General features: G+C 41.7%; 1 protein-coding gene across 3 annotated transcripts in view; it reads right to left on the reverse strand.

The window, feature by feature from the left end:
• Positions 1-73: 73 nt before the first annotated feature.
• The window catches only part of kiaa0319l (KIAA0319-like ortholog), a 51,005-nt gene continuing 37,920 nt past the window's right edge, over positions 74-13,158 (reverse strand). For all 3 annotated transcript variants that reach the window (XM_028820000.2, XM_028820002.2, XM_028820001.2), the window contains exons 11-22: positions 12,520-12,748; positions 8,382-8,505; positions 8,168-8,300; positions 7,939-8,087; positions 7,694-7,845; positions 7,454-7,592; positions 7,166-7,325; positions 6,914-7,056; positions 6,601-6,723; positions 4,061-4,151; positions 3,870-3,964; positions 74-1,925 (exon numbers count right to left, since the gene is read on the reverse strand). In XM_028820000.2, the coding sequence (XP_028675833.1) occupies positions 1,732-1,925; positions 3,870-3,964; positions 4,061-4,151; positions 6,601-6,723; positions 6,914-7,056; positions 7,166-7,325; positions 7,454-7,592; positions 7,694-7,845; positions 7,939-8,087; positions 8,168-8,300; positions 8,382-8,505; positions 12,520-12,748 (1,732 nt within the window). In that variant the 3' untranslated portion in view covers positions 74-1,731. The remainder of the gene's footprint in view (positions 1,926-3,869; positions 3,965-4,060; positions 4,152-6,600; positions 6,724-6,913; positions 7,057-7,165; positions 7,326-7,453; positions 7,593-7,693; positions 7,846-7,938; positions 8,088-8,167; positions 8,301-8,381; positions 8,506-12,519; positions 12,749-13,158) is intronic.

Genomic DNA, 13,158 nt, shown 5'->3' on the forward strand with positions numbered 1-13,158 from the left:
GAAAGAATAAAGAGACAGCATTGAAATGGAATGCAGTCAACTTCCAAGAAGACAAAGAGGAAAAAAAGAGGTCATTCAAAAAAGCATATCAAACATTCTTTTAATTAGCAGAAAATACAATTCAAAAGCAATAGCTTTAAATTCTGATTTGATCACAGTAACACGGACATTCGTCATTAAAAAAGGGAAACAAAAGAATTGTGCTGGAGATAAATGGAGTGCAGATGAGAGAAAAATTTCCAGTATCTTCAGTAAACATCTCCTGTTAACAACAGAAGACACTAATTCACAGTTCCTTAAATTGTCCAGTGAATGCAACAATAATGATTTTCTTTCATTTTTTTAAACATAAAAATATAAAATCACAGGTTATTTCTTTGCATCTGCTGTTGCAAAGAGAACTGAGATGTGCTGCTTGGGTGCGACAAGCTCCAGGTCAGAATTCACAGAGTCATGGTCTGCAAGCAGATTCTGGCAGGATGGCTACTGAAAGAAATTGAAAAATTCTGATGGCTTCTCCAAAGTGGTAGAAGAGTCTCCGTAAAATGAAAGCCAAGTGTCATCCAGCAGCACACATCAGCTCTCTCATTCAAGCACAATCTGAGTAATGGTTTAACATTGATATACATTTTACTGTCTTTTGCAGCACATGAAGTGTACACAGCAGAGAAGACCACTCTTGGGGAAGAAACTGTATTAAGCGTCAGGGGGAAATGAAGAGTCCTGCAATATGACTGCAACTTACAAGAATGGTCAGTGCATTGCAGTGCCCTCTCGTGCACAAAGCATGTGTCCAAATGTGTGTGTGTGTGTGTGTGTGTGTCCCTGTGTGGACACATCCAGTTATTTAAATCCAGTGATCTCAGACCTGCTCTCCTTTTTCCAGTTCAGGTAATCAATTCTTTCAACAGTCTAATTAATATCCATAGCAGCTTTTAAAAGTCCAGTTTTGCACTAAAACACATTTCTCTCAAAAGTGACACAATTGCTACATTTCTGATTGCTTCCTGCTTTCTAGAAAAACAGCTTGAAGTAACTTAACTTAGTGTTTTATTCTTGTGTAACAGTAGAAGAGACAGAAATGGCAACTGAGTCAGTAACATTCAGTAGGGGTCAATTAAAAATGTAAAAAAAAAAGAAAATACCCTGATTATTCAAATAAATTAAAAGCATATGGCAACTAAAACAAAAGCAACATGGGAAATGCTAAATTATAACTTCAAAATAATAAAGGTGCAGACAACACCCCCTGCTAAAATGCAGGAGCAACAGGGAGGAACCAGTCACTCCATATATGCAAGGTCACAACGAAAGCAGTGGAGGCAGGAAGGGCAACCCCATGCATTCATAAAGCCTCTTAAAAATGTGGAGAACAGAGAAGTGCGCTGTGACCCGGGCACCTTGCTGCTGGCTCCCCAAATATGCTGTAAAGCCAACGGTGACTTGACTACTTCTCAGATCTACACTGGTGAACTAGAGGCTCCATGTCAGTTGACACCATTTAGTCCAGAGCTGGGGTTCAGCAGGTGTCCTTTCTCTGTTAAACTTTCCACTGTTGTCCCAAGGATCCAAGACAGGTGAAAATGCCGAGCTCCTTAATTCAGCACTTCAGACCTGACAGTGCATTTCAGGAAAGGTGTATGCAGTCAATGAGGCTTTTTCACCTTGGCAGGCCCCCCTTTGCTGGTGTCCGGCAGTAGTCCTGTGCGTAGAGGGGTGCCATTCAAGAGGCTATAAAAGCTCTTCCCTGGTCTGTTTTATACCCTTTAAAGGTCCTTGTCCATTCCGGACTGAGCCATTTTCGTTTCGAAGTAGCTTGCCCTTTTCGCGGTCAGGCCAAGTAAAAATGGTTTCATCACTGTCCAACTCTGAATCAGAGTGCATGAGGCTTGTATGCATTTGTGTTGGAGATTTCAAGCGGCCTCCTGTTGAAGAAACAAAATACAAAGTTAACTTGGCAACCTGCTGCACAGTTAAGTGTACAGTGCTGAAGTGGGGTCACTGGGCTTCAGCCACAGCACATGCACAGTGGCCCCAAAAAATGGACCATGGACCAGACAAGCTTCCTGGATCTTTCTCTCTCTTGTCTGTCACTAGACTGGCTTTGCACTGAACCCTCAACCTTCATGTTGCATGTGGTAAACCCACATACTGGCTCCTCACGGCTTTTTCAGGCCGAGAACCACTGGGCTACATGAGTCACCCTGATACTAGCTGGTGAACAGCTCACTCAGGCCTGTTTGCAAGGATTGGTCCTATTCTCCCAGTTTTCTTAGATACATGTAACTAGACAAAGAGCCCGTTTCGACAACGGGCACGAGTTTGTGTCAGCAGTGTATGAAGAACAAATGATAAGTAATGAAGTTGTTTTGTAATGATTGTAGTCCGCTTTACTCATTACTGTACAGGCTTGTACTGTTAGTTGATGAATTTTCCAGGCCTATAGTATAATATTGAATGATGAATGTTCCAGCACAATATGGAATAGTAATAAGTATAAGCACCACAAACCTGATATAGGTGTATTGAAGGAATGCGTAATTGAATCAGAATGTGTAATTAGGCCTCGAGCTGTAGTCGAAATCGTCTTTCAAGCCTCTAGAGCTTTAATCGAAGTCGCCTTTCTCTTTGAATTTTTGCGGCCGTAAATCCGCCGCCTGCCACAATGTTGGGGTTGGATGTCGGTCTCGTAAAGTTTTTCGGGCAGCTGCGCAGAAGGCAACTGCGCCTTCGGCTTTGGACGGATGTGAGTGAGTGAGGAGGCTGGCGAATTATGTATTAAGATTAGAACAATGATAAGAGTTATTTATCCAAGATAGTGCTAAAGATTTACCGAGACACCAGACATGGCAACGTCACAGTCCTTGAAGAGACAAGTCAGTCTGCATCTCCATCCTCTGCCATGGTGAGAACTTCTGGGTAATGGCCAAAAATATGAGATCATAAATACAAGTGATCAAATTTACATTCCAGAGTGGGCTGTTGAGCATTGTGTGTGATAAGATGCAGAGCCTGACAATGTGGGAGGATTTCCCAGGAGAAACCCTAATTTTCCAGAATAAGAGAAAGACAATCTCTGGATGCCTCCCATTGTGGGTAATCCTGGAAGGCCTGCTGGGATAAAACCTCTGGACTGACTTGGGACCATCTGGAAATTCCCCATGAGAACCTTTGTAGCACTAGGGTGTTGCACCATGTTAACCTTTATGGATGTAGTGAGAAGCTAACCAAAATGATACCTTTTATTGGCTAACCAGAAAGATTACAATAGCAAGCTTTTGAGGCAACTTGGACATCTTCTACTCTGTCTGTTTATCCTGGCATACTGCTACCTCTGAAGAATAAGTTGAGTGAAAATGAAGTAAAGTGAAATGAACAAATAGGATAATGAGGTTAGAAATCGGATGAGTGGGTGATATTGATAGATAGATAGATAGATAGATAGATAGATAGATAGATAGATAGATAGATAGATAGATAGATATGAAAGGCACTATATGATTGATTGATAGATATGAAAGACACTATATGATTGATTGATAGATATGAAAGACACTATATAATAGATAGATAGATAGATAGATAGATAGATAGATAGATAGATAGATAGATAGATAGATATGTATGGCACTATATGATTGATAGATAGATATGAAAGGCACTATAAGATAAGAGATGTGAAAGGCACTATATGATAATGGCATATAGGATAATGAGGTTAGAAATCGGATGAGTGGGTGATATTGATAGATAGATAGATAGATAGATAGATAGATAGATAGATAGATAGATAGATAGATAGATAGATAGATAGATAGGACTTTATTTGTCCTTTTATATTAGATTTATGTCCATGAACAATGCCCTACCTCCTTTAGATGCTGGCTTTAACTGCATGCTTTCCTGGTCATCTGTCCCATTCAAAATTTTGTATTTACTTTTCCGCTTTGACTTTCCTTTTCTCCTGAAAATACAAAAAATTGATAATTAAGTCCAGACTGCTTTCATTCTCACTCACCCTCTCCCCAAATTTGTATTTTTTCTCAAGCTGTCCCCTCACCTGCGACAGCAGCACACAGCTCCCCAGGCCAGCACCCCTGCGGTGACCACAATGAGGAAAAAGGCGATGGAGACATAAAGCACACTCCAGTCTGCAGAACAAAAAGGACAGTAGGAATACAGCAGTCAGTTTGTCGCTTCTCTAAAGTCTGTACAACACATCCTTTCTTCATTATTTTGAGCCATTTGCCTCCAGTACAAGGTCCCATGGTGACGCAAAAATGGGCACGAGACAGGATGCCACCCTGGCTGAAAGGCCAGATTAACAGATGATACAATTATATGGTGACTGAAGCAAGCCTTACTGAAGTTTTTTTTAATAAATGTTCTGACTCGCTATACTGAACTGTAAATTGAAAAATACAACAAAATTAAATCAATTAAAATGACTGATTAAGAAGCAGCTACTTGTCAACCAATTTGAATTAAACTGAACTATAATAAAGAATAGGACTGAATAGCCAGCCACAGTCAGCACAACCTGGACGATTACTAGCCTTGTCATTTTCTAACCCGTTATATCCAGACCAGAGTCATGGGGGTGCTGGAGTCTATCCAAAACTAGCATAGGGCGTAAGGCAGTAACAAACCCTGGACAGAGTGCCAGCCCGTCACAGGCCAAACACATACCCACTAGAGCCAATCACTAACGCAACTAACCTGCATGTGTTTTGGAATTGGGTTGAAGCTCACACAGACATGGGGAGAACAAATATCTCCGTGCAGGAAGAACCCAGGACACAAACCCTGGTCTCCTTATTATGTGCTACCCCTAGTCGATTACTTTTTGACAAAATATACTGAACTCTGTAAGTATTCAAATAATCTCTTGTGATATTTTGCATGTTTTACTTGACAAAAGTGCAAACTTCTAGGCATTCATTTAAACTCTGAATCTTTATTTTATCCTTTTAGAATTCCAGATAGCTAGGAATGTCCAAGAACAACCTTTTTACTAGCCTGTGGTAATTAGGATTGCCAAGGGCATCAGCCTGGGAAAAGAGCACAAACATGTTTGGCAATATAAATATGACAGAAGTTTTAATATTATCAGTCATTGTTAACACCATGAGGAGAGAGGCCTTTAAGGTTACTTCCACACTACATTTTTATTTAAAAATGTCGTTCATAAACGAAAAAACAACCTCTGTCCACACTTTTCATGTCATTTATGAAAGCATCTTCATCCACATCATTGAAAGCTCATATAACAAACATTCACCTACACTTGGCATGAGTACACTGGCAGAAAATCCTTGTTGGGATGATAATATGGCCAACTATGGGATTTATCACAAAATTTCAGTTTGTTGAGCCAATAGCCTCCAGCACAAGGTTACATGGTGGCGCAGCAACACGCACGAGGCAGGATGCCACCCTGGCTTAAAGGTCACCTCAATAGTGACAGGTAAATTATTTGCCTTTTACACATTTATGCAGCGTTCAGAGTAGATGAAACACAACTTAGATGCATACAGGTAAGTAACAATAGCCATGGAAAGCAACTCCTGTGTGTCTGCAATGTCGGAGGATCCAGTCAGGGAAGGTCTTTGTAATAAGCACAAACAAATCAGAACACGATTATAGCCTGCATTTTCAAAACTTTTTTTTTCACCCATCCATTCTGGAGAGCATTTTTAAAAGTCTCTGGTTTCAGGGGTTAAAAATGCTAGGGCACATGTTTTGGGCCTGCACCAAATTACCATCACTCTGGCCAAAAATGTTTAAATGCCTATCAGACAGCCTTGGTGTCACAATCCCTCCTAATCCATTAACAGCTGTGTTTGGGGTACTCCCAGGTGGGCTTAAAGTGGAGAAGGACATACAAACTGGAATTGCCTTTACTGCACTATTAGCACATAGTCTTATCTTGCTCAGCTGGAATAATCCTAGCCCACCTCTAAGTCAGCGGGTAACTGATGTTATATACTATATGAAATTTGAAAAAATCAAATTCCCTCTTAGCGGATCTGTTCAAATCTTTTTTAAAACCTGGCAGGATTTAATCAATAACATTTTAGAATACACATTTATATTGGGGAGAAAGACTCCATTCTTGTCACAAAGCTCAAATCATCTCAGACTGGTTTCTTGAACATGACGATGAGTTCACTGCACCCAAATGGCCTCCACAGTCACCAGATCTCAATCCAATTGAGCACCTTTGGGATGTGGTGGAATGGGAGATTTCCATCAAGGATGTGCAGTCAACAAATCTACAGTGACTGTGTGATGCTGTCATGTCAAAATGGACCAAAATCCCCGAGGAATGTTTCCAGCACCTTGCTGAATCTATGCCATGAAGAATTATGGCATTTCTAACGGCAAAGGGGGGTCCAACCTGGTAGTAGCAAGGTGTACCTAATAAAGTGGCCAGTGAGTGTATGTCTGTGTTTAGTGGAAGGTCCCAGGAGCAATAAACTCCTTCTGTGAGCTTCCTCCAAAAACTAATCTCTCCCCCAACCCCCAACCCAACAAATGAATTAAGGAGATCAAATTTCAGTTTGGAAGAGGCCGAGGTGCTATGTGCCAAACACTCACCACAGTTACTCTCGCCATCGCCAAGCTGTACGCGGAGCAGATTCTCCATCCAGAAGGGATCGCACACACAGTGCTTGGTGAATGAATCGCAATGGCCGTGCTCAGAGCAGTTCCGCTGGCAGGCTGTAACACAGACAATATGTTAACACAATTAAAATATGGGAGATAAATTCAGTGGCCATAGGGGCAAGCTTTCAAATCCAGCTACCATAAAAACCCAGGAATGAAATATGTAAAATATGTATTTACAAATATTTAGGGTTCGTGGAAATGTCTCACCTCTTACTGCCAAGTATACATTCAGTTTACTTACCCACTGTGTCAACCTGCCGAGCTCGGAATATCAAAAAGTCTGCTTTTTGTTTCCAAAGTTTACTGCGAAGCATTAAAGCAATTTCTGATCCCTTCAGAGGTGGATGACCTGGGCCATTGTGTACAAAAAACACAATTTGGGTGCTGCTTGAGAGAAAGACAAAAAAAAAAAAAACAGTCTGTAAACTTCTAAACGCCCCTCAACTCAACACCCAGGCCTTCCAACGATGTGCCAGCTCATTTGCCACTTCACCTCTGTTCCGTAAATGCCTGGATTATTTGTACAGTGATGTCACTGTCAAGGACTCCCAGCAAGACCCCTATCTGACGGATTAACATGCCCTTTTGCCTCTCTGTCATTTGACCCACTGTCACGTCCAGAATCATCTCCACCAAGTCAGAGTGGTGAGGGTCTGAAACAAAAGGAACTGAATCAGTCTGGACATTCCATGGCTGGGCTATGACAGACTGGTCCTTCTGGACTTTCCGGAATGGCAGATACCAGTTTCATACAAGTCAATCATGGAGCCCTTCATCTCACCTGGGCGAACTTCTATGGTTGCCTGGTCAGTGCTACTTTCCCTCTTGGCATCAGTCACTTGAAGTTTAAACCTGTATGTCCCCTCCACGAGATCAGTCAAGAACAATACTGCCTGGTGATCTGAATTGTTAAGCACTTTCTGCAGGAGGGTTAAAAGTTTTAAGACTGTAAGTATAAAACGTACCCAAACTTGTGGTTATTTTGTTCCGTTAAAGTGAAATCCATCAGCAGCCCACTCACCCCAGCAGCAGGACTTGCTTCATCCCGGGTCCACAAGTAGCTTACTATTCCCTTATCATCTGCTGATTTGGAGCCATCAAGAACAGCTGTATTGACAGGCAGGGTTACCACAATGCTACCAGAGATCTTTGCCACTGGAGGCTGATTCAGCTCTGTGGAGGACATACAAACATCAGAGGCCTGGAGATATCAAGTAGCAATTAGTACAAAAACAGTGGACGCCGCAAACCAAAAGCTGCTCTTGCCTTCTTTGACAATGATGCTCACACTATCTGTGCCCTGCAGGTTGCGCTCATCTCGTACAGTTAATGTGAACGTGTATGTCCCCACTTGCAAGCCGGTCACCGTAGCAACAGCACTGTCTGCATTCTCGATTTTTGCTCCTTCGGGTCCCCTGAAAGATAAGATGTACTGAGCTCTGCCCATTCTGCTTTATGTTCGTGAAGAATGTACTCACGGGCACACTGTCCATACCTGGTTTGTTCCCAGTGGTAAGATACAATCTTTTGGTCATCGTGACTTTTGCTTGCATCCAGTGTGGTGCTGTCCACAGGTAAGGTCAGCTCTTTCTCTGGACCAGCATTAGCAAGAGGGGGTTTGTTATTTTCTGAGAAAGAAATACAACTGGAATAACAAGTCCAAATACTCACAGCTGACATATTTTATAATTCAGTTCCTCCGATTATACCTGGCTGGACAATTACAGTCACCTCTGCTGTGGACTGCTGCCCAGCGGAGTCTGTGACTGTCAGCTGAAATGTATAGTCTCCCTCCTGCATAGCTGAGAGTTGCAATGTGGAGGTCCGTACACCCTAAAGGATATAGGAGATATAGGAGTTTGGGTTACTTCCATGGCTACTAACATTTATTGACTGAATATGTCTTGATGCGGCATGAGCTAGATTCAGTAATAAAACATCTGAACATTAGAAGCAATTTTTGTGTGTTGTAGTATGTAATGTCAATCAGCTGTAATTAGACCATTAGAAAAAAATTAGATGAGAACAGACCTTTCAGCCCAACAAAGATCGGCAATCCTATTCAGCTGGATTCCCCAGCATACATGGGTAAATTAAAAAGTAAAGGCAACAGACAGTAGCTGACACAATACAACACTTTTCAGCTTCGCCTTTTAGCCAAAGTTAGGATCACAGAATGCTGCTGGTTTTTTTTTGGGGGGGGGATTAAGGGTAAGAAAGTCTGCCTCTGTATGCTGTGTGTGCTCCCACCTGTTTTTCTGGGTTGTGTGCTTTACATCAGCCATCCAGAGAGCTTAGGTCAGCCGGTCAGTCATCTCTTGTGGTCCCTCATACTAAGTGTAAAACTAAGGGGTGATGGGACTTTTGCAGCTGCTGCACCATGTTTTTGGAATTTTTTACCTTACTACATTAAGGGCGCACCTTCAATTGATCTGTTTAAATCGAAGCTGAAGACTCATTTCTGTTCTTTAGCTTTTCATGATCTTCAGTGATAACTGGTAATCCTAATTTCTTACACAGTGGTTTGTTTCACTTTACTGTTGATTGTTTTATGTTCTATGTAAAACACTTCGGCTGCAGCATTAGTGATGTTTGTATTAAATGTGCTGTGTAAATAAATTGACATTGACAACACTTCCTCTGTGACTGATGGGTAGTTTGAACATGCACAGCACAACACTCTGCCATTGGTCTTTTTGAAGCCAAGGTCAAAGAATGTCCCAACGCTCTGCTGTGGGATTGCACCATTATTGAACAATGCGCTCTAGTGAGATTTCTTTGGGCAAACGGAGTGAAACTTTCTGAAATTCACCAATGGATGAAGATCAGTGAGGTGTTTGGAAACCCGTCTTACGCAGACTTTACAGAACCCCAGGTCATCACACACTATGACATGTGCAGATCCACAGCTGATATCTGAACGTGCAGCAACAGCAGACAATGTAATCCATGTTGGTCTTCTCTAATGAAGACATTCACCATGTTGATGTGGGCTTGCGTGCTCAATGCTGAATGGATTCATCAGATTTAGCTTCATTGGTTACACTTCTTCCCACTTTAAATCTTTCTACCCATTCAAAAACTTTTTGTTGAGTCACATTGTTTCCACATCCATACTGAGCCAACCTCGTTCAGTGAATTTCAGCAGATTACATTCCCTTTGGCCAAACAAATGTCACATTAATAAACAATGTATCATTAATAAACAATGATACAATCCCGCAGCAGAGCGTCCATGTTATTTTGAGCTTGGGCCTTAACTAGAATAACTGTGGAATGGTGTGCATGTTCAAACGACCCATAAGCCATTGCAAATATGTTGTATTGTGTCAGCTTTTATCTTTTAATCCTTACTTTTTGATATGTCCATAATATATACAGTCATGGCCGAAATTATCGGTACCCCTGGAATTTTCCCAGAAAATGCACCATTTCTCCCAGAAAATTATTGCAGTTACAAATGTTTTTGTATGTACATGTTTATTTCCTTTATGTGCATTGGAACAACACAAAAAAACTGAGAAAAAAAGCCAAATCTGACATCATGTCACACAGAACTCCAAAAATGGGCCGGACAAAATTATTGGCACCCTTTCAAAATTGTGGGTAAATCGTTTTATTTCAAGCATATGATGCTCGTTTGAACTCACCTGTGGCAAGAAACAGGTGCTGGCAATATAGCAATCACACCTGAAGCCAGTTAACCCTTTGCGGTCGTTAGGCCAGAAAACTGGCCTTAGTAAAAAGTGCGCTATAGGTCGTCAGGCCCCCGCTGGTGGCCCTGCAAGTTTCTGACCGATTTGCACAGTCGCCTGGTCGAGAAAAGTGGCCTGTGTTATTCCTACGTGCTTGAAAAAAATAACTGCTGTAATTATTGGCGTATTTTCAATAATTAATTACGACTAATGTAGCGTGACGTTGAAAATTAAATACGACTGCAAAGGGTTAAAATGGAGAAAAGTTGACTCAACCTTTCTGTTGTGTGTCTGAGTGTGCCACACTAAGCATGGAGAACAGAAAAAAGAGCAGAGAATTGTCTGAGGACTTGAGAACCAAAATTGTGGAAAAATATCAACAATCTCAAGGCTACAAGTCCATCTCCAGAGATCTTCATGTTCCTTTGTCCACTGTGCGCAACATAATCAAGAAGTTCACAACACGTGGCACTGTAGCTAATCTCCCTGGACGTGGACAGAAGAGAAAAATTGATAAAAGACTGCAACGAAGGATAGTCCGAATGGTGGATAAACAACCCCAATCAACTTCAAAACATATTCAAGCTGTTCTGCAGATTTAGGGTGCAACAGTGTCAGCTCGAACTATCCGTCGACATCTGAACGAAATGAAATGCTATGGCAGGAGAGCCAGGAGGACCCCACTGCTGACACAGTAACATAAAAAAGCCAGACTGGAGTTTGCCAAAATGTACCTGAGGAAGTCAAAATCCTTCTGGGCGAACGTCTTATGGACAGATGAGACCAAGGTAGAGCGTTTTGGTAAAGCTCATCATTCTACTGTTTACAGAAAACGGAATGAGGCCTACGAAGAAAAGAACACAGTACCTACAGTCAAACATGGTGGAGGTTCTAAGATGTTTTGGGGATGTTTTGCTGCCTCTGGCACTGGATGCCTTGACTGTGTGCAAGGCATCATGAAATCTGAAGACTACCTAAAGATATTGGGGCGCAATGTAGGGCCCAGTGTCAGAAAGCTGGGTCTGCGTCAGAGATCATGGGTGTTCCAGCAGGACAATGACCCCAAACATACCTCTAAAAGCACTCAGAAATGGTTGAAGAAAGTGCTGGAGAGTTCTGAAGTGGCCAGCAATGAGTCTGAATCTAAATCCGATTGAACACTTATGGAGAGATCTCAAAATTGCTGTTGGGAGAAGGCGCCCTTCAAATCTGAGAAACCTTGAGCAGTTTGCAAAAGAAGAGAGGTTGAAAATTCCAATTGAGGGGTGTAACAAGCTTGTTGATGGTTATGGTTTTTGTCCAGCCCGGTTTTTGAGTTTTGTGTGAAATGATGTCAGATTTGGCTTTTTTTCTCTGTTTTTTTGTGTTGTTCCAATGTGCATAAAGGAAATAAACATGTGTATACCAAAACATTTGTAATTGCAACAATTTTCTGGGAGAAATGGTGCATTTTCAAGGAAAATTCCAGGGGTGCTGATAATTTTGGCCATGACTGTATATATATATATATATATATATTATATATATAGAGAGAGAGAGAGATATGACCTCAATTGCATAACTGCATAATAATGGCAGTCTAGGCCAATGTTTCTCAACCCAATTTTGGGTCGCAGGTTGCCAGTGGGTCACTAGTTGCTATTGTTTATATTGGTAGTGGTTCTCATCAAGTTGCCACTTCAACAAATGTACTTGACCCCTCCATTCTGATGATTACAATTGATTCACCAAGAATAGGGTTGTGAAGACACTTAAATGGGAAAAACTAGGTCACGACTCCAAAAAGGCTGAGAAAAACTAGTCTAGGCAAAATGAATGACACAGGACTCAATGTAACCGAGTAGTGGTTCATAAGGATCATCTGTTATACACTAACTGAGGAAGGGCTAAGCAGTGGAAGGCACGCTGCATATTTTGAGTAGATGTGGTCAAATGGCTGACTTGCTGTGTTCTGTAATGAAGGAAATGAATGATAAGTTATATGCTACAACTGAGGAAAAGGTACGGTGGCACCATGCCCTGCATTGTCAGAACAGGTTTTGATGGATATCTGCACTGAACTGAAGAAGAAACATCTGTGTTCTTTAAAAATAGAATAGGGCAACACCAAGTCTTCATGTAAACTTGGATGAGAGGGTAATAAAACGCTTACCTGCATCTCCACCACCTTGCCTTTACTTTGGGGACTCAAGGACCACTCATATGCCACTAACCCATGGTCATCTGTGCTCTGGTTGCCATAAAGTGTTATCGAATTCTGGGGTAGAGTGATCACTTGATTCGGCCCAGCATTGGCCACAGGAGGGTAATCCACTGCTTTGTTCACTGTGAGACTAGCCAGAGCAGAGTCACTGGCACCATCGGAATCGACCACCGTGAGACTGTAAAAAGAGAAAGAGGGCGAGGGGTAGGAAGCAATTAAGCACAAGGCACATACAGTGTCCACCATAATGTTAGGGAGAAAGACACATTTTCCCTTGATTGACCCCTCTGCTCCAAAAGTTTAAAATTACAAATCAAACAATTCAGACATTGTGATTAAAGTGCGCATCACAGACTTTCGTGTAAGGGGATTTGCATACATTTTGGTCACATCATGTGGAAATGTCAATACTTTTTCGACACGGTCCTGCCATTTCAGGGCGCCATCATTTTTGGTACATCACAATGGCGGGTCTATTAAAGCAGACATATTTAGTACTTTGTTGCATATCCCTTACATGCAACGACTACTTGAAGTCTGTGATTCATAGACATCACCATGTGCTGAGGGTTTTCTATGGTGCTGTTC

Source organism: Erpetoichthys calabaricus, chromosome 14 (genome assembly GCF_900747795.2).
Source record: "Erpetoichthys calabaricus chromosome 14, fErpCal1.3, whole genome shotgun sequence".
Classification (NCBI taxonomy): Eukaryota; Metazoa; Chordata; class Cladistia; order Polypteriformes; family Polypteridae; genus Erpetoichthys; species Erpetoichthys calabaricus.